Here is a 21,683-nt window from a genome sequence, read left to right on the forward strand (position 1 = left end):
CGTCTGCCCGTCAAGGTTAGGCCCCGCCTCCACTTTGATTGCTGGCTTGATTTAAGATGCTCTTCCACATTGGAAGCATGTGTGGCTGTGAATAAGATTAGATCACAACAAAGACGAGGGGAAATCAAGGGTCAGGTGACCAATCACACATGTGGTGGAGCTAGAAGCTCCAGTTCCCTGCCAAAACTCTAGACTGAGAATGTTAGGTTGTTGGCTTCCAGCTAACATAAAAAGCAAAGCAACCTCCCAGTTTTTTTTAATTGTTTTCTTTTTTTTAATTTTTCTCTATCTGTCATAAATTTGTCTGTAGCAGCTCTTAACTACCTGCTGTTAATGGCTAGAAATCACTGCTTTCACGCTGCACGTAACTTGCAGTAATTGGTTTTTTTTGGTTTTTTTTGTATGTTCTGCGATGAATGCAGAGAGTAAATGAGAATGAGCTGTGTGCAGGGGAACGTAATCACCAGGTCCCAGTCAGACAAGCAGGTTGAACGAGCCAGAGGAGTGTTCACTTTAGCAAACGGCTCCAGCGGGGCTGGGGGATTTCTCCCTACTGCGAGGAAACGGCTGTTTCTACTGTTACAGGCGATTGTGTTTTTTAGAGCTTGCTTAAAACATTCTGAATTTGTTTACTGTTGTTGGAGCACATCGCTCTTCGTATCTCCGTCAGGTGTGTCCAATACCCCTAAACCTAGAAATGTTGTGGCCTTTCTAGGGGATTTAAGTGAGATCCAGAGCATGGGGGGGTGCCCTTTGCCCTTTGGCCTTTTCATCATGCTCAGTCTCACTACAGCTGGAATTCGATGAATGCTGCTAGACTTAACTGAACACTGGTTCTGTCACTGTGTGCCATCTCACGTTTAGATTTGAGTCCCAGACTGCCGAAGCATGGGAGTCGACCTTTTTGGGGTGATAGCACCGCTAAACCAGTGGAAGCGTCTGCCTAAGTCACTTCCTCCAACATCTCTGGACATTAGCCAGGCGAAAAAAATCAATCACGGGACATGAGTGCATACAAATGGCAGCTTGTTTATAAAGAATGCGCACGGCAACAGCCGCCCTGCCTTCAGCGGTACTCTGTGTACGTTCTGAAAAAGAGGCTGTTCATCCGAACCTGGCCTAATTCTGGAGTTTTTAGGATGTGAGAGAAAGATGAAAAGAATATAGTGAGAGAGGAATGAAAAGAGGATGTGAGAGAGAGAGAGAGGGCCAACTGAAACACGGTGGAAAAAGTGATTATAATTCCAACTGGGTATATGGGCAAACTAGGGGTTAGGGGCATTTACTAGGACTCAGTAGTGAAGGTTTTGCAGTTGACCCGGTTATGCTGACTTTCTTTCTATTTTCAGAGGTGTTTAGACACATGCCACCATGTGTGAATGATAACAGTTCAAAGCTTCCCAGTCCACCCTTCTCCTCCGTTTTCTTCCCAGTGGCCGGAATGGTAAGATGCGTGTGCTGTCTTTCAAGACAGGCCTGGTGAGCCTATGCAATGCCGACATCCAGGAGAAATACCAGTGTAAGTACGCCCAGTCAGGCATGCAGCACTAAAGCCACAGAAGTCTGCCTCTGAAAACATCTCTCTCTCTCTCATCCTCTTTTCATTTCTCTTTATTTTTCTTTTTATCTTTCTCATTCTCTTTCCACTCACACACACACACACCTTTTATGCTCTGCTGAGCATTTATTACTGTAGATACTACTACTGTGCTACTATGCCAATACCCAACACTAACCTTAATCTGTGGCTATCTTATTTTTTTTTTTTTATAAGAAAAGCTGAATTTTGTACAAAATGAGCATTTTTTCATAAAAGCCATTGGAACTTGCCAAACGTAGAAATGTATTTTATCACTACAGGAAGAGTGACAGGGTATATCTCTCACACACACACACACACACACACACACACACACACACACATGCATGCAGGCATGCGCTCACATGCACGCATGTCCATTATCCTAATGGAGACAATATTTCGGTAACGCCAAAAGCTTTTTTCCCCGTTGTTTAGCTAAAACATGAGACCCATATGCTGGCTTTGTAGCGACTCTCTCGTTTAGTCCTTTTTCCCGCACTCACTCTTATGATCCGATATTTCACGTATGGCTATGCAACCGAGAAAGGGACAGTTTTATGAGGTCAATCCAGCCGCTTTTACGAGCAAGACCTTGTAAATAAACGTGCGGAGTGGCACATGAGAACCACAGGCCCCTCGGAGGCTCTGAGAGAGTGCGGAGTCAGGAGGTAGGAGCAGAATTCCGCCCAGCGGGTCGGAGGCAGGCCTGCGTACTGTCAGGACACCATCTGTCAGCTGCCGTAAAACCCAGACACCACTTCTGTCAGATAGGGTTTATACTACTGTAGGGGGTGGGAGAGAGTGAGGAAAAAAAAGAGAAAGTGTGACGAAGAGAGAAATGGGGTGAGAGGACAGATTGGGGAGGGAGAGTCTGTTCCGTGTGTTTCGGTGTTAAACCCCATTTGTTCAGACGGCACAGAGATCGGCTCCCATCACCTACTGAAGACGGACGCGTCACCCTCTTTGCAACACCCACGTTGCACCTGCACATGCTGGCTGCTTTATTGAGTGCTCCTACCTTAGAGGTGCATTTTAGAGGTGTAACTGTAACTGTTGCCGTGTGCTGTAGCTCCCACCCCTCCTGTTCCTGGCTGCCGGGTCTTTGCTGGGCAGATGTTATGTGGGTGGCAGGCACAGCGGTGCCACTGACACGATAGTAGCATGAGAGTGGCTCTTTCACTCATATATTGGACATGGCCAAGTTGCTGGAGTTTTTACATAAGCATCACTGCCGAGTTAACAGCTGTCTGACACTTAAAACAATCTAGCCAGTAATAGTGCAGTGGCCAGAAACTGATCACTGATAAAGGCTTGCAACACCAATTGCGCATGACAGCGGACGGGTTGGTCTCTAACTGCATACCCAATAAGCTGTGTCTAATAGCTACATGTTTTGTAATGAAGTAGGTGGTGTATTTTGGCAGTGCAAGTGGTGCTGTGTGAAACATTTGGAAATGGGCAGCTGCAGTAGCCTCCCACAGCTGTAACCAGCTACCAATTTCACGTACACCAGCATTTGAAGTTTGTCAAAAGCTTTTGTCTGGGTTATGGGTCCTTGCGTGTGCGATCGGGACCGTGTGCTGTCTACTGTCTGTGCATTTTGTGAGCCTTGAGCGGCAGGCTAACAGCATCTGCTTAATGAGGGAGTGTAAATTGTAACTGGTGCTCAAAAGACGCTGTGCTGGAGCATCTGCTGTTATCGGTGTGGTGTGTGGTGTGGGGGGGGGGGGGGGGGGGTCCCTTCCAGCCAGGCGCGTGTTATGGGGGGGGACGGTACGGCTGCTGCAGGTGGTGGCTTGATTAGGGCAGCGGTGTCTGCTGTTGCATACGGGGGGCAGCAGGCAGGGAGAATGCAGGGGAGCTGCAGCAGTTGCATACACGTGTGAGTTATGCAAGCAACCGGTTTGTGTGTGTGTGTGTGGGTGTGTGTGTGCGCCAAGAGTGGCGAGTGCTCTTGTTTCCAGAGCTATATATATTTGCGTTTTCAAGCTGCGGTTGGTGCACAGACATGCTTGGCACCTCTCTGGGTGAAGAAGTCCCCATGGCGAATGTTAAGAGTTGGCATTAGCAGTTCTGCTAGCTCTCCTGAGGCTACCCTCTAAGAGAGGAGAGCCATTTCGAAGAGGAAGAGGAATACTGTGCCATTGTCTCACTGGGCGGCCCAGAAGTCCGTGGAGACCCGTAGGACTCCTGTAGGCATACTAGCCTAGATGTCAGTTAATTTCCTTCCTTGGTAAAAATCTATCAGCTAACTCCTCAATCATACCAGTGCACTGGGCAAATACGCGTACAGAAATACCAGCCATTTCAGTAATTTCAAAAGAATTAGCCGTACACCCAGGCTTCCATGGAGAGTCTTGATAGTTTAGTATTATATATTCAGAATTTCCTTTCCTTACAGATTAAATGTTGTACTTGGTGAACTCTATACACACACATGCACATATACATACATACATACATACATACATACATACATACATACATACATACAGACATTATATGTATAGGTGTGTATATATGTGTGTGCGTGTATGTATGTATGTATGTATGTATGTATGTGTGTGTATATATGTATATATATATGTATATGTGTGTGTGTATATGTATGTATCTATGTATGTATGTATGTGTGTGTATATATGTATATATATATATATATATGTGTGTGTGTGTGTGTGTGTGTGTGTGTGTGTGTGTGTGTGTGGTGTGTGTGTGTGTGTGTGTGTATATGTATGTAATGTAATATATACATATACACACACACACACACACACACACACACACACACCCTCTGTGTGTGTGTCTCTTTAGACCTGTTCAGTCAGGTGTGTGGGCCCAGTGGCCTGGCGGATCAGAAGCACCTTAGTGTATTGCTGCATGAGGTCATCCAGATCCCCCGGCAGCTGGGTGAGGTGGCTGCCTTCGGGGGGAGCAACGTGGAGCCCAGCGTGCGGAGCTGCTTCCGAATGGTGAGCCCTGAGCAGCCGCCCCGAGACACAGATTTATTCCTCTCTCTCTCTCTCTCTCTCTCTCTCTCTCTCTCTCTCTCTCTCTCTCTCCCACTCTTCATGGATTTGTGATCTCCAAAGCTCTCCTTTTCCTCTGCCTGCTGTCCATCTTGCTAGGCTGATAGAAACACTGCTGCTGTGGGTAGAAAGTAAGCTGTAGGACGCGGGAGGGAGTTTCTGCGCAGGACAGAGACAGAGAAAAGTCCAAAAAAAAAAAACCCCCAAAAAAACCACCCCAACCCCAAAATAAACCAGAGCTCGCTTTCGTCTCCATTTGCTCTCTGTTGCGAAGCTTTCTTTCTCTGATGAGCCACTGCATCAAGCGTTCTTTTTGGGTTGCTTCTGGTCACTTCTCCTACTCTCTCATTTCTCTTTGAGATGGCAAGCAATCTTGCGAGCAGCACTGGGGTGATTTCCCCGGGCAGGCAGGAATAATGAGAGCTGCTCTCTGCTTCTCCTTCTCCCCTGGACTCTGAGCTTTCACACAGGGAAAGTGCAGCTTGCTGGCTTGTTTTTTTTCATTCGTGATTTTGATACGACCAGCTGTGTTTCGGCTTTGTAGACAAGTATATTGCAGACAGGCAGCTTGTTGTTCTGAGGGTTTTTTTTGTTTGTTTGTTTGTTTTAAAAGAACACATCTGATGTCCAGTCATGTTCTTAGTGCACACCATCCAATGACGGGAGCTGTCAGAAGACTGGCCAGGGGAGTGGCATACCCAGATCCCTGTGCAAGACTGAACCCTCTTCTTCCTGTTGCAGTTTGACTGGGCCAGGAAGGTTGTGCCTTCGCTAGGACACACTGCATGTGAAACGACGGAGTGGAGGTTTAAGGCTTGCTGCGGTCTCCTTCGTTTTCTGAATGGGGCTATAATTCCTGGACCACTGCAGTGGCTTCCTGGAATCTCGTGGCATTTAGATGCATGGATGAACTCGTTATGGATCTGGCACGGGAGCAAGAGGCTTTTGGAGAGTGGGCTCTTAAACCTGTAATTCTTGGATGTGTTGTCGATCCATAATGAAATCTTCTCCTATTCAAGAGTGTGACTGTGAGATCCGTCCTGCATAATTAAAATCCTTTCGGTTTGCACCATTGTTCCATTTCAGGCATTTTTAATAGCAAATGAAATTCTGGTACGGTGCCAATCAGAACTTCCCAAATTACTAGTTTATCACTCACTGCATTAAAAGTCAGACTGATAACATGGTGCAGCTGAGAGTGTGTGTGTGTGTGTGTGTGTGTGTGTGTGTGTGTGTGTGGTGTGTGTGTGTGTGTGTGTATGCAGAAGGAAAGACTGGTACCATATACCGTGTTTGAAATGAGATCTGAAGTTCTTGATCCTTGAAAGAGGACTGTGACTCTCCTGGTCTGGTGTAGTTAGTGTTCTAAAGTTCAGGTCTCCACTTTGGTTTGGATATAAATGAGCTAGTAGCCTTATGCCTCTCTCTCTCTCTGTGTCTCTCTCTCTCTCTCTCTCACACACACACACACACTGTCAGGAGGTTCTACACTCTAGTGGCAGCTCAATGCCACATGAGGCCTATTCACATTAATTATGGTTTTTTGCCTGCGCTACAAAGGGACCCAAAGGAAATGCACCTTTTAATGCATTTTTGATGTGCGTTTAATGAGAATTTAGCACATTATTGACTTTTTTTGTCTTCTGCTCTTCCTGTGACACTATAATATTCATCATGCTTAAGCTCACATACAGTGCTCACAGAAGTGCCTTCCGTAAGGTTTCTAATGTTTTTCTGTAACAAATATAACAAAGTATTATTCTAGCTAGTCATTTGTTATTTTGGGTACTGAAAGATTGTCCTTGGGCTTTGTGGTTCTGCACTGCCTAATTAGATTTAAAAATGCACTTGCTAGCAAACACATTGTCAGCATGTGAATAGAATGGAGCAGAATGGATATTACCTAGATGGCAGTTTATCACCGCGGAAATGCTGCCTCGTGCGTGTGACATGCTCTTCCTGTCCTCTCTGCCTCTAGGCTCCGGGGAAGCCAGCCATCGAGGTAGCCCACTTCCTGGAGTGGATGGGCCTGGAGCCACAGTCAGTGGTGTGGCTGCCTGTCCTGCACCGCGTGACTGCGGCCGAGTCGGCCAAGCACCAGGCGCGGTGCCACGTCTGCAAGCAATGTCCCATCAGGGGCTTCAGGTGGGCATCCTCCTCGCATTGTCCCTACTGCGCACCCCTCCGCAAAAACCGCCGGGGGGACGCTCCTATCCGGCAACACATCTGGCTCGCTCCGCCTCCGATGTGTGATAAGAGTGGATCAGTGTAGAGCTGCAGGGCTGGACGCGTGCAGTGGCGATAACGAAGGATTTCTGTTCTGTAAGAGAAATGTCCTGTAAAGACTTCCTGTCCTGTGGCGGTTTGCTGCTGTAGGTACCGGAGTCTGAAACAGTTCAACGTGGACATCTGCCAGACGTGTTTTCTGACCGGACGAACAACCAAAGGCAAAAAGCTCCATTACCCCATCATGGAGTATTATACCCGGTATCGTCTCTCTCTCACACCACACACACACACACACACCACTACATGCTGTCTGTACAGCAAAATGCAGCACAAGCTCACTTTTCTGATGCTTTTTCCTCTGGGCATAATGTCTCCCATCTGTGCCAAGTGGCTGCCTGGTTGGTTATGGGCTCAACTTGGAGGCAGATGATTATTATGTAGCTGAACTAAAGTTATTTCCTTTTTCTTTCATTGCTCCATAGATGTTTAATTTACTCACCGTCTCTGTGTGTGTGTGTCTCTGTGTGTGTGGGTGTGTCTCTGTGTGTGGATGTGTCTCTGTGTGGGTGTGTCTCTGTGTGTGCGTGTGTGTGCGTGCATTGCACTCACCTCCCCCTCCCCGCTCACGGGGCAGACCACCTCCGGGGAGAAGATGCGGGACTTTGCTAAGACTCTGAAGAACAAGTTCCGATCAAAGCAGTACTTCAGCAAGCACCCTCAGAGAGGCTACCTGCCAGTGCAGACACTCCTGGAGGCTGAGAGTGGCGAAACGTACGTCTGAGACGCGGGGCCAGCAGCGGGCCAGGCAGCGCTGTCGAGTGATTGCTTTTGATTTGAGTGGTTGCTTTTGATTTGAGTTGCGTAATGTAATGAACGAGAGGAACGGGGCGTAAGGCAAGTAGTCTTTTTGAGGTTGATTGGGAGAGAGCTTACAAGGAGAGAGTGATGTTTCTGGGAGTGTGAAAGGTGTGGGTTTGACACACACGCGCACACATGCATGTGCCATGCATGCACAAATGTGCACGCGCACCCGCACACGCTCCCGCACTCATGCATTCACAGCTAATGGACTCCCGTGTTAACATATTGGTGTTTGCGTGTGTGTGTGTGTGTTCGTTCTTCCTGGCAGGCCATGTTCCTCTCCACGGCTGCCCCATGCGGACACACATAGCCGGATCGAGCACTTTGCCAGCAGGTAGGAGATTTGTCACGCATGGGTGGTGCCCAATATCCACCCCCACTCCAGCATCTGCGCCCTGATTAGTGTATCGATCCACTCTACATGGACACACTAAAAGCAAAACCATTCTCTCCAGACAAACACTTTAGCCAACAGCAAGACGGATGGGTTGAGGGAGAGAGAGAGGTGAGGTGAACAGGGTTCAGCTGCTCGCGCCAGCCAGAATTAAGGCTGCATGCAGTGAGGTTGGCAGCTGCCAACTCGGATCAGCGTCTGCCATGTCATGGCTCACACACCAGCAGTCATTTAGAGGCAGATGAGTGTTATGCAGAGAAAGGTCACAGACCAGGTCCAAAGAACAATCCCCGATCTGTCTCCCACCTTCTCCATGTCTCTCTTAGTATTGCAGAGACAGCTGTTATGGCATTGGTAGCGCAGTGGCAGTGGTTAAGGTGCTTGACTTGTAATAGGAAGGTTGCTGGTTCAAGCTCCACCACCGCCAAGTTGCCACTGTTGCGTCCTTGAGCAAGGCCCTTAACCCTCAATTGCTCAAGTTGTACTCAGTCTTAATTGTAAGTTGCTTTGGATAAATGCGTCAGCTAAAAAAATTTAAATGTAATGTAAATGGTACTAGCGTGCATTCAATTAAAAACACATACACAGAATATGCTGGCTCTTGGAAGTTCAGTGGGGCCCAAAAATGCCCTTGACTGTGTTTGATAGCAGGAACACACACCCACCCACCGCTCAGCCTCTTTGTCCAGCCGATCACACCGCCGACTGCCTTGGCACATGCGTAGTTTGCGCTGTCTGGAATGTTTTCTCTGTTTCTTCTCCGTCTCTCTCTCTCCCCCTCTCTCCCTGCTCCATGTGCGCCACTCCTCCTCCTGCACGCTCATCTTTCTCTTCATCTCCCCCTTTCTTTTCCAGTAGCCACCCCATGCTCTTTTGCTCCATTCTCACCTTGCCACTCCGTCAGTCTCGCTCATCCGCTTTCTCTTCTCCGCCAGTTCACTTCTCTCTTCACTGCGCTGGCGGTGTCAAGTGCTCACGCTCTCTGAAATTACCTCCAGTACTTCCACCTCCTGACTGAAGTATTTTGCTGCAGGAGCCTCTGGCGTACGCTGGGAGCACGGAGCTCCTGTGCATGCTGGCGGGCACGGTGCAGTTCCACCCCGTATGTCAGAGCAGCAACAATCGCTCACGGTTATTTTGTGAAGAGGCTGGTTTGTGACGGCCGCTCCTCTCTGACGGCACTGTGCTGGACCGAGGGTGGGCTGGAGTATGGCTTTGCTCAGATGTCAAACTCGGAGGAAGGCTGCTGTTATGTGCGTGCGCGTGTGTGTGTGTGCTTGGGTTCGTGTGTGAGTGCGTGTGTGGGCCTTGTAAAATGATGACATTTGTTTTTTCTTGTCGCTTGTCCTCTGCACTGTGCACACAATTATCAGGCAGGTTGTATTTTTGAGAATTTATTTTATTACTGAATGACTACATTGCTGAATATTTAAGAAAGTAAAAGTGAGGTTTTAGCTTTCTTAAAATATGTGTGCATAATTATTAAGCCACTACTGGTGTGCAGAATTATACAACTAAATGAAAAATGGAAATTTTCCCATCTCACTTGTTTTTCATCCGTTAAAGTGAGAATAACTCAATTTGCAAATAAACATTTCTAACGTAAAAAAAAAATAAAAAAAATCCGAGACCAATATAGCCGCCCTTCTTTTCAATAACAGCCATAAGACTTCCATTCATGGAGTTTGTTTCTTAATCTGTGGATGAGCAAGCTTTTGTGCAGCAACAACCACAGCCTCCCAGACACAGTACAACAGAGCTGTACTGTTTCTCATCGTACATCTCCTGTTTAAGAAGGGCCCACAAGTTCTCAGTGGGGAACTTATAGGGCCACGTCATTATTCTTTAAGAGGCCTTTACTGGCTAGCCATGCAGTGGAGTACTTTGATGCATGCAATGGAGCATTACTGTACCACTGCTTGAAGAAAGTGTCTTCTAAAAACTGGCAGTAGGTTTGGGGAATTGATTTTGAGTTCAACTTCACCCAAAAAGGTCCAACTAGCTCATCTTTAATAATACCAGCCCATAGCAGTACCTCACCGAAGTGTCGAAGTGGAACTCTGTGCCCGTTACTGATCCAGCCACGGCTCAGCCATCCATCTGGTCCGTCAAGAGTCATTCTAGTCTTATCGGTTTTAAAACCTTTGAAAAATCTGATATTTCTTGGCCCAGTCTTGACGTTTCACCTTATGTGTCTTGTTCAGTGGTGGACAGGGTTCAGCCTGCCATACCTCGGCCACGCTTCTGAGTACTGAACACCTTGTACTTCTGGGCCCTGCAGGTAGGTTGTAGTTCTGGATCATGACAGCACTGGAGGATAACGGCTTCCTGGCCACTTCAAGTTTGGTTCTTCTCCGATCTTTGGCAGTTAACTTTGTCTTTTTTTCTCAACACGTTTCGTGTGACTTTGTTGATTATTTGCAGCAAAACGTTTGCTGGTTCTGTGATGTCGCCCCAATATCTTAGTGCTGCCTCCCTCTGAAAAACTTTCTACAATTTTTGACTTTTCAGAATCAGTTAAATCACTTTTTTTGGCCCATTTTGCCTGAGGAAAAGAAGCCACCTAAAAATTATGTGCACTGTGGGTGTTGATCTCCTTAGGCCACACCCTCCCTCATTACACAAATACACGTCACCTGATATGCTTAAATCCAGTAAGCATTTAAAATTATACAGCTCGGAGTTGGAAAATGTGCATAAAAATATGTTCAAAATACTCTCTTGCCTAATAATTGTGCACACAGTGTACGTATTTAAGCAACCTTCAAGATCTGAGTCCTGGCTAAATGGGGAAGAAAAAGAGTTTTATCACTCGGAGAAGAATGGCAGAGCCAAAGGTCGCATCTCCGTTTTGCAGCCAAATGTAAAACTCCCTTTAATTCAGGTTTATCTTGCGTCTCCCTGTCCCGCGTAAAGAGGGAGGGAGAAACTCACTAAATGAGGAATTACTTTATTTATTCCCCTAATCTCAAGACTCCCTCTGAGCTCTAATAGAACATTGACACCAGAGAGGAAAGGGAAGACTACAGTGTAGTCTTGGTCAACATCTGCGGGGGCGGTGTGTGTGCGTGTGGGTGTGTGGGAGGGGAGTGGTCATTTGGCTCCCGAGAGACGGAGGGTTGTTTTTCTTTTAATGCTGTAACAGGCGAGCGGCTCGGCGTCTGTATTAATGGGGTGCCCAGTGGGAGACCTGACGCACGACGTGTGCAGCTCCGAAGGGATAGATTCACACGAGCATCACTGGCAATGAAGGGCCTTTGCAGAAGGAGACCTTTTTATCATCAAACAGACAGCACATCAGAGAGGGAGAGAGTTTCAACTCACTGAGACTACCGATAGGGCACACTGGCACATTACAGGTCATGTTGGGTTCTTGCACATCACGTATATTAATATGTGTTAATATAATCCAAACTCAGTTTACACTCATTGTCACTGACTTTTAATGCCTTCTTGACACGCAAAGCAATATAGCAACAATTTTTATTCGTTTTTTTCCTTCTCTTTCTCTCTCTGTCTCTCTCACACACACTCTCACACACACACACACACACACACACACACACACACACACACACACACACCTGACTGCCCATAAAGTACCCCTGATTTCTTGTCTTGCCTCCAGGGACTTGCTTCTCTGAAAGCAACCATCGCGTCCTCTAAACGCAAGTTAGTTTTCCCAGGGGAGCAATTTGATGCGGCTCATGGATCTTGTAAGCGGCTTGAATTTGGCGTTGTCCTAGCTGTGTCCAGAATATACAAGGACAGCGAGCGTAGCAGTCAGTGGCTGGCTGAGAAAGGGAGCTCGGATGATGCAACCCTGACTTTGTGGCAGAGCCTTCGTCATTCCAGTCCATCTGTATAGGCACATCTGAAGAACTGTTTAGTGGACTCTCTGGCTCCCCTCTACCACAGCTATAGGCTATGCAAGGCACTTTGCACTTTTCATTATTGGCTCTGCAGGGGGCCTGCACCGCCACTAATTCACAGAGCTGCCCTGGTGCCAACCCCCAATCGTACGTACACCCCCCCCCCCCCCCCCCCCCCACACACACACACAAACATAAGGGTGACTCGAAGCCAGAAGAGTGCAGAATGTTGCTAAAAGCAAAGTTCCAACAACGAAGTTCCTCTGCTGTGGTCAATGTGCGCTCTCCGTGGTGCTGAAGTCCTGAGGGCTAACGGTCCTGTATGGCAACGCCTGCCATCAGGAGTGCATTAATGTATCTGCTCTTGCTGGAAAATGATTCCCTTGAGTCCTTCATATAAACATCATCTGATGAATAAACAGCCCCCGCAGTCGGAGCAGTGACGGTTGATCAAAGTGGTGACCAGGGCTGCTTCTGGAGATTTAGCCCCCTACTACCCAAACCATGGAGCTCAATCCCTGGAGTTAAATGCATGAAATTCAGTCCATGAGCTGATATACCTGAACCAGCTAATCAGGCCCTTTGGTAAAATTTAGGATCATATTTATCCTGTATATGCTCCCTTATGTTAGATTAAGCTCTGCAGACCTCCAGGCTTTGGGGAGACCCTTGTGTTGATGAAGATAATATTTGCATGTTATGTTTGCTGCAGGAGTAGATTATAGTGTAAATGTTTTTGTATCACATGCATATCACTTTTTATTTTCTGGCTATGAGGAGTAACTCTTCCACCTTCACTATTGTGTGGCTGACCTATATAGGTATATATGCACTCTGCTGTAATTTCTACCTCCCTTCCTCCCTCTCTCTTTCTCTCTCTCTCTCTCACTCTCTTTTTCTGGCAGGCTGGCAGAAATGGAGAGCCAGAGTTGTTCCTTCTTCACTGACAGCCTCTCTCCTGATGAAAGTCTGTGAGTATGCCCCCCCCCCATACTGAAATCTTCCATTACCACCAAGGCCCCCGTGTGTGTGTGTGTGTGTGCGAGTGTGTGTGTGCGCGCGTGCGTGCCTGAGCAGTCTGCCTCATGTGTTTGTATGCGATCATGCGCCCATATGCCTATGTGTTTACGTTTCAGGGTCAGCTAAGATGTCATATAAAATTTTTTATTTTTTTTCGAAAGACAATGAAAATGACCCAGGGTGATGTGTGCCTGGTCCCCCGCCGTCATATTAAAGTTTTTGTGATTAAGGAGTGTGGTGATGGGAGTAAATAGATCGGGCTGTGCCGGCGACTCTTGTAGGGCGTTGGGCTGGAACCATTCAAATGCCCCAGAACGCACTGTTTGGAGCTGGGAGCAGCAGGAGAGGGCGAGGTTCCTGTCTGTCAGGCATACATAAGTGACATAAGGTGGAGCCTTCACATGAACATGAACATCAACCCATCAGAGGCTGCAGTCACGATGAAACACTGGCTCTGTGCGTGTAGATGGGAGAGTGCGGGGCAGAGGATTCTTTGAGGCTTAAACGCAGGCCATTAGTTGCTGCCCTTCCATGGAAACTAGTTCTTATCATTACATTACCAGCCTTTGGGGCTTTATGGGCTGCCCTGACAAAAGTATTGGGACACATGTAGTTTAGTGCAAAATGCATTTGTTGAGTAAACCTTTGGCCTAATTAACTTAGAATGTGATGTGGAGCCACCTATTTCCTCAAGGCATTGCATGCGATTGTGTTCTTCTCAGTTCTTCTGCAGTGACACATACTGACATTTGCACTGAATGGCACCCTACAATTATTTATCTGTGAACATCTGTTCCTTTTGTGGCATTTTCCATTGAGTCAGTGTGGAATGCTTCCCAGTTGAGTTTCTCTGCAATGTGAGAGGCTGTTCCACTACATTTCCATCTACTAATATATCATTATCTCATCACAATATACTGTAACTAGGACCATTGATTGGAATCTCTTGATAGACTCATTTCAATTGTCACAAATTTGCATCACATCTATTCTGAAACTGTAAGTGGAAAATGCTACACTTTGACTTAAAATCCAAGTATAGTCTTACCCACTTTGTTAAAGTGAGCTTATTGTCTTGTGCTAGTTCACTTGGCTTCTGTGTCTGCATGTGCATGCAGGCACGTAGCTGCCATGTATGGGTGCACTTCTTTGCTCTGTATTTTGGAGCACACTCTCACTGAGCACACGCATGCATGGTGTGGGACCCCGCACGCTGCAGCCCACTATAGTCCCTTGACATTGCTCCCTGCGTGTGCCTCGGGCTCCTTGTGCCCTGCTGACAGGCCCTCTGCTGCTCCAGAGCCTCCAAAAATCCTGCTTGCGTTACCATCTCAGAGCTGCAGCTGCCGTCAGTGGGCTTTGTCTCTGTCATGCATCATGTCACGCATGAAGAGTGCTGTAACGTGCAGATTGTTGGGCAGTGGTTAAATGCAGAATTGCTCACTTATTTGTACTGCAGTTGTTGGATTGTAGCTATAATTTTTCTCATGTTGCAATTGAACTAGATCAAAAGACCATGCGAGCAAGGCTGATGGGCTCTCCCCCTACACGTTCATTGTGGGCTTGTGTGTGTGTGTGTGAATGACTGATGGTACATCTGCGAATGTTCTATAATTTGGTGTGCTCTAGTGTGCTGTGAACACTGTGTGGGCTTCCTAGTAAAAGTATGTACGATGGAAACAGTGCTTCTAATCTCTGCGGCTATGCCGGTGGATTTGTGGCTCTGTGCGTCTCACCGTGCATGGTGCCTACACGCATGGGCTTCCCTACGCATGCTGGCGTGCGCGCACGTGCGGCTGCGATGCTGCCGGCTCTGCGCACGTCTTGCTGCTCCCTGGACTGCGTGTGCCTTGGCTCCGGCCATATGGAGGTGCGCACGTGTGTATGCGCTGTTGGCTGTGGCAGCTCAGTGTGCATTGTCTCCTGTGCGGGGGGACTCAGGGATGAAGATCAGTACCTCCTCCATCACCCCAGCCCCGCCCTGGAGCAGGACTCCCCGCCTGGGCCACACCCACTCGCCCACCTTGACTACCACAACAAGGAGGAGCTGCAGCGCACGCTGGCCCGGTTGGAGAACGAGAACAGGTGAGTGGTGTGCATGTACGTGTACACACACGCACACAGCCTCAAGGTCTCCCAGCCCTGCTGTTTATTTACTAAAAATGGATGGCACTCAGTCACAATGTAATGCCACCCTAGCCTACCGGCCAAAGGACTGTACACTCTGCAAATGCCTGGCATGGTGATTTATGTATTTGCTGTACTCAGCGTCTCCGTTCAGTAGAGACAAATGGCTCCCGTTCATCTGAGACTGATGAGCTTCAAGTTATTCAGAACTTTGCCGCTTGCACCAAAACGAGGACGGTTTTATTTCCTTCTGTCTGTGTGCCTGATTGACTGGGATCCTTTCACCCACACTGACTTGCATATCGATGCCGCCGAACGCACCTGCGTACAAGCGATGACTTCCAAACGGTTAAACTAAAATGAAATTTTATTCATCGCTGACCAGGGACGTCATAGCGACTGCAAGCCACCTCTCCGCTTGGGTTGTGGGAGTGCTCCCTTGCACTCTTTTGCGCAGGAGCCTTGTTTCTAGGCGTGTGCACCCCACCCCGGAGTGAAACATCTGAAACCAGGACGGCAGTAGTTCGACACCTTTCTATTAGTGCTTAATTCCGAGCCGGAGGCCGTGGGCATCTAAATGACTCATTTGCATTTTCCTCTCCTTCTGCCTTGTTACAGGCCCCTGCTTCAAGCCCAGTGTCAGAGGTCGGATGGAGCTTTTTCCAGCTATCAGTCGTTAATCAGGATTAATAACAAATGTCCGCGGGGCGTCTGCAACCTTAACCGGCTTCATAAATCTGCACTTCCCCCAGCTGTTGGTGGTCCCTTCAAAGGCGGCGTGATGGCTGCCTCTGTAAAGGCTCCAATTACTATTACCATAAAAAGCCACGGCATCGCTGCTGCCGATAACGAGCAGGCCGTCCGGTAAAGCTGAAGCTGACGGAACGTCTTTTTAATGCTCTGTGTAGTTAGCTGGTTTACGTCGGCCGATCGGTGTAATTTAATCAGACTTCCCACCGATTACCGGCTGATTTCGGTCGCTCTTTGTATGCTGAAAGTGATCAACCCTGAAAGCCACCGCACAACGTCAGCAAGCAGTCGAGCTGGTTGCAGCTGAGGTGGCATGACGTGGCGCAGAGCCTCCTACCGCTGTCCCAGTTCTCAGCCCAGCAGTGACTCTTGACGTATGGCAAAGCTACAGCAGCACCTCTGCACCTGGTACACTGGCACCGGCACAATACCCGCTACTGTGTCTTCCACCACCAATCCCACCTCAGTCTTAGCCGTGGTGGTCCACTAATGCATGATATTAAGTCAGCAGTGGTTCTGTGGGCTTAAAGTAGCCAGTGACAAACGGGGAAGAGGGCACGTGGCAATTGCGCATGACAAACAGTTGGGTTACAGTCTGAGTCTGTAAATGTGGACCTATAAAGTACACCTATAAAGAGGCCAGTGAGTGTGGGTGCAGGGTAAGCACTATGACCAGAGAGGGTGAGGCTTAGAGGTTTTCATTGGCGTTGAAGTCGGTGGTATGTGTCTGGTGTTGCTTACTTTGGTTGGAGCATATGCATAATACATCCATTCACATCTCATCAGGGAAATGGAAATGATAACAGGCATGCAGTGGGATGTGTATTACAGCGTCCAGGTTCCAGGGTTGTCCGTGTGCTCTGCTTTCATCACCGCGTGAGACATTTGCATAACAAATATATTCATAAGGATTGGAACAGTGATGTCAAGCTTGATAATTTTGGTATGCTCAAGCAGTGGATTATGGATTTTAGGCATAAAATTGTATATGATACAGAAAGTAGATGGCCTATACATTTTTAATGTTTCTGTATATTTTGTATTTATACAGTCACTTTTTACACTGATTTTGTATGTTCCATCCCACACATTTAAGTGAGCAGCAGTATTAAGACAGTTAGCCTCCGGGTGTTTTTAGACAGTCACTTGTATCATCTCTCACTGACTGCTGCCTACAGTTTTTGATCTTCCACTTAACGCCTGCCTTTAGAGTCAGTATGCCTAAAGCATTATAATGACTGCCTGACACGGATTTGGATGCTGAGAGGAAAGCAGTAACTCCTTCAGAACCGGAGCAAAGCTCCCAAGAAGAACAAACAATGATTCCGTGACAGTTCAGTGATTTTTCCATGGCTCGTGGCTTGCAATGATGGTTTTGTTTGCTCTGAATTTTGAATGATGTCTTGCTTTTTAAAAAATTTTTTTTCCCGTATCTTTGGAAAGTGACAATTTGGAACAGTGCGACTTAAAAGGGCATAAATGGTCTTGTATCTCCGAGTCGTGCGCACCTCTCGATCCTCAGACTTCTTTCTTACGGCAAAATGACAGTACTGAGCTTCGCTCGTTCAATATTGCCTCTGTTCCTGTAGGTCATTAGTCTGAGCAGGAGGCGGGGAGTGACAGCACATAGGCTGTTGGTGACAGTGATGGATGTGCTCTGGTGACAGGATGCTGCAGAGCGAGTACCGCCGCCTGAAATGGAGGCACGAGGAGGCGGCGGCAGCCGCCTCCAACCCGGGCGCGGCGGAGGGGGGCGCGGCCTCGCCCGTCGGCCAGCGCGACGAGGAGCTCCTGGCTGAAGCCCGGGTCCTGCGGCAGCACAAGAGCCGCCTGGAGACCCGGATGCAGATCCTGGAGGACCACAACAAGCAGCTGGAGTCGCAGCTCCGCAGGCTCCGTGAGCTACTGCTGCAGGTAAGGCCGGCCGGAGCATGGCCCGCGTTCGACACGGGCAGGGAGACGGCTTTCTAATGCCGAGGTGTGCGGGGCGCCAGGGGAGGGGGTCGTTTTCCCTCCCTTCACCTGAGTAAATGCCGATTTTTTTTTTTTTAAGGCACATAATAATAAGAGCGCATGTTCGTGAATCTCCATGAATGATATGGAAGGACAGAGATGGTAAAACACTGGCAGACTTTATGGGAATGAGGGAATTGGGGTGGGGGGGGGGGGATAAAAAAAAAAAACCTGTTTGAAATACAGACAGGAGCTTAAGGAACAATCAGGGAGAGAGAGGGAAAGGAGTGTTTTGAGGCTGCCAGTGGAGAGAGGGATGATGGCTAGGCTGCCTTGATGTTTCTGACACAAGAAAGTAGAAAGGGAGCAGCAGAGAAAGAGATTTAATGTCATAGGTAAAGAGAGGGGGATAGAGAGGGAGAGGGAGAGCAGAAGAAGAGACACAAATAGCGTCTGTCAAGATTGAAAGAGAATGGATGAAAACAGCAGAAAACTTCCAGCTCAAGGTGATTTCCAAAGGCACATATAGGGGAGAGAGAATATTTTGTTGAAATCAGCACTGCGCAGACAGAATATCCAGGGACATTTTGGGGGGGGGGGCGAGACGGGAGGCAGACGGACAGAGCACGCGAGTGTAGACTGACGGCCCCATTTCCCAAATACAACAGAGAGAGGCGCCGAAGGCAAGAAAAGGAGAAACTGCATTACCAGTGTCTGAGGATGAGATGAGAAACAGGTGCTCCAGTGGTTCAGAAAATGAGAGAGGGAGAGTGAGCATTCCATTCCAGGACTGGTTAAAGTGGGACGACGACTGGCGCGTCATGGAAACAGAGATGGTCCACACGAACACGGGGGCTATGGCGGCGACGGAAGGAAGACCGAGAGGGAGAAGGAAGCTGGGGGGAGAGCTAACCGACGCTGAGGAACGCAGATCAGGGATGGTGTAATGCACAGGGACTATGGGAAATGAAACACCCGGATGTCTTGAGGTGCTGCCGCGGTGGAATTAGTGCGGGGTCGCTGGTGCCGTGTCAGGGCGATGAAGTCTTGAGACGTACTCCGCTCTCAGGAAACAAAACCTCCCCGCTCAAGCGAGCTGTCTCAATCCTCGTCGCTCGCGCTCTCCATGTTTGATGTGTCAGGAAGAGGGTGCTTTTCTCCCTCTGTTGTATCCCTGGAGAAGAGGCATCGCCTTTGGAAGGCACGGAGCGCAGGCCGAATCCCGGGCTAACATGTGCCTCGTTACTTCCGAGTTTTTGTGGAATTGAAAAACTTATGCGGCTCGGTAGAGTTCAGCTCCAGTTTTATGCTCATGGCTGTTGCCAAAGCATTAAAATAACAAAATAAGTCATTTATAAAGTTTGAGTGTGACTCGCTCATGTAGTGACATGCATCCAAAACACTGAATGTTGCTATTACTGTATTACTGTATTTTGCACTCTCCTCTACCCTTCTTTCATACTCCCACTCCCAGCCCAAAGATGACTCGGAGGCCAACGGCTCAGCTCCATCCTCTCTATCTTCACCTCACCAGGGGGGGCCACCGAGCAGAGAGACCACAGAGACTGACGCTGCAGGTCAGACCTGGTGCACAGACGGTCCCAGATTCCCTCCGCTGCCTTATCGTGCAACCTCTTCTTGCACCAAGGAGCAGGGGTATGTGCTTACTGTGGTCTAAGGCTAGCTGCCTTGCAGGGGACGATTTGGACCACGAGCAGAACACAGTGCTGCAGTTGCAGGAGGTGATCGAGCAGCTGAGGAACGTCTTCCCCTCTGAATCGGGCCATTGAGGAGGATGTGACCCGGGACCGAGAGGCCTGCTGTTTCGCAGGTCGGCAGCTCTTTTCAGATGACACTTGTTTGGCATGCCTACTGTCACAGATGATCCAGAAAGGATTTCAGGTTTGTTTCTCTACTCCTCCAGGTGGCACGTCGCTCCGCTCACTCCGGGCCGCGTCTGCGGCGTGCAAGGCAGACAGACAGGCAGATGGACCCAGCAGAGCTGGATGGCCCTCGTTCCCATTCCTGTGGCCCCAGGGCCCCGCGGCCTGGCCGAGACAGCCGGCGGGTCCCCCGTGTGATAACTAACCACCATCCTCCTAGTGCCAAAGGCCAGCGATTGATCCGTGCACTGTGCTAACCAGCCGCCTGCAGCAGCGAACAGGCCTGTGGGGCTCCTCCGGTACAGCACAGCTCCCTCTCAGCCAATCAGGCACTGAGAGGGAAGGAAGCCCCTTCTACTTACACCATGTGCCAGCAACTGCGCTTTCCTTATTTATTTGTATTTTTTTATTTACTCTTGCCTGCTCATGCAACACAAAGATTTGCGTGCGCAGGCCAGGCTGGTCCTCCCGTGGCCTCTGAGAAGAGCAGATTACTCTGCGCCAGAGGGAGGCACAGTGAGCTTTATTTGTTCTGTCAGGTTGACACATCCGCAACATAAGCCATCATTGCATACATTATTAAGTACGGTGGTACTCTGATTCATACCACCCACATCTTCCCCCCAACTCTCTCTCTCTCGTACGCTCTCTCTGACCTTCTCGTCTGTGCTATTATATTTGCCTTTCACACAAACTCAACACGCATACATGTCGCTGTCTATATCCAAAGGATCAGTGAGGAGCTAAGTGGTTACTTTCCAGCCGTTTGGCTTGCCGGGTGTGGGGGGGAGACGTCCCTCGCCGAGGGCGATTTGTAGTGCAGCAGTTTTCTGCGAAGGCTCTCGCCCTAAAGAGGTCGAGCCTTCACTGTGACCCGCACAGACCGAGGGGCGACTGAGGGCCTGGAGCCGCGGCAGACAGCCCCGCTGACCCCGGAGCAACTCCCACCCCGACAGACACCCTGTGTCCACAGCACACGCCTTAACTGCTGCTGACCTGGTGCCAGGTGTCTCTTAAAAACATTAGCCTTACAAAACACTTGTCCCTCCCTCTCCCTCTCTCTCTCTCTCTCTCTCTCTCACCCACTTCATCTTCTCTGATGGGGAAAAAACTACAGGCTCAGCATAGTGCAGGATTGCTTTACATCACGGTTTAGGAAGTGGGGCAGCACATCAATCCCATTCTTCCTAAGCACAGAAAAAGGGTTTTCTTTCCTATTGAGAGGTCTGTCGGGGCGGTCTGATGTCTGCGAAAGGAAAATGTGCAGGAGAGACCACCGGAGTGCAGCCCACGGGGGTGTGGCAGCAGGAAGTGCAGCAGTGGCATCGAAGAGATCAGCGGCGGAAATGCTCACTTGGGTGGGTTGTGCCGTAGCAGCCCCATAGATGTGAGAATAGGAGAGAGAGAGAGAGAGAGAGAGAGAGAGAGAGAGAGAGAGAGAGAGAGAGAGATTTATTGATTCTTCGATTGTTCCACTAAACATACTGAACTCATTTATCTCCTTTCACAAGTAGTAGTGCATGATTTTTCCCAAGAAGCTCTGTCCTTCAGTCTGTTCTCCGGCCCTTTTCTGAGCTGGAACGCTCATATTTGACATAATAATGCAGCACGCGCTCTTTGTTTTTGATGGAGTTGCTAGGGAACTGTCCCTGTTGCTATCTGGAAAGGCGGCGCATCTCTCATAATAAAGCAGATGAAAATAAGCTTGTAGAGGGGGATGGAGAAAGACTTCTCGAGGGTGGGTGCCTTTTCCAGCCAAGCTGCCTGTCACCGTTTAGCTGGAATAACGCTTCAAGATCAACTTCTGCTGCATCCAGCAGGCTAACACACTCAGATAACATACAGAAGTGCACGTACAATATACGTTCAGGTTGTTACTGTTTATTCATCTCTCTTCCCATAATACATATGCAGATTTTATTTATCTTTCTCTCTTTTCCCACTGTTGCCAGCGCTGTGAATCTACCCGTGCATTTTTTTTCA

The 21,683-nt window shown here is 48.6% G+C and overlaps 2 protein-coding genes across 2 annotated transcripts in view; one reads left to right on the top strand and one right to left on the bottom strand.

Annotated features, from left to right (window-relative positions):
• The window catches only part of drp2 (dystrophin related protein 2), a 40,681-nt gene that overhangs the window by 18,414 nt on the left and 584 nt on the right, over positions 1 to 21,683 (top strand). The window contains 12 exon segments of the mRNA XM_035532132.1: positions 1,434 to 1,519; positions 4,397 to 4,554; positions 6,590 to 6,756; positions 6,988 to 7,095; positions 7,471 to 7,611; positions 7,970 to 8,035; positions 12,873 to 12,938; positions 14,929 to 15,072; positions 17,532 to 17,778; positions 19,292 to 19,394; positions 19,513 to 19,648; positions 19,742 to 21,683. The exon segment at positions 19,742 to 21,683 is cut by the window's right edge and continues 584 nt beyond it. Of these exon segments, the coding sequence (XP_035388025.1) occupies positions 1,434 to 1,519; positions 4,397 to 4,554; positions 6,590 to 6,756; positions 6,988 to 7,095; positions 7,471 to 7,611; positions 7,970 to 8,035; positions 12,873 to 12,938; positions 14,929 to 15,072; positions 17,532 to 17,778; positions 19,292 to 19,394; positions 19,513 to 19,607 (1,381 nt within the window). The 3' untranslated portion in view covers positions 19,608 to 19,648; positions 19,742 to 21,683.
• The window catches only part of LOC113580366 (aryl-hydrocarbon-interacting protein-like 1), a 10,530-nt gene continuing 10,527 nt past the window's right edge, over positions 21,681 to 21,683 (bottom strand). The window contains exon 9 of the mRNA XM_035532355.1: positions 21,681 to 21,683. This exon is cut by the window's right edge and continues 246 nt beyond it. Within this exon, the coding sequence (XP_035388248.1) occupies positions 21,681 to 21,683 (3 nt within the window).

The sequence above is a fragment of the Electrophorus electricus genome, chromosome 12 (genome assembly GCF_013358815.1).
Source record: "Electrophorus electricus isolate fEleEle1 chromosome 12, fEleEle1.pri, whole genome shotgun sequence".
Classification (NCBI taxonomy): Eukaryota; Metazoa; Chordata; class Actinopteri; order Gymnotiformes; family Gymnotidae; genus Electrophorus; species Electrophorus electricus.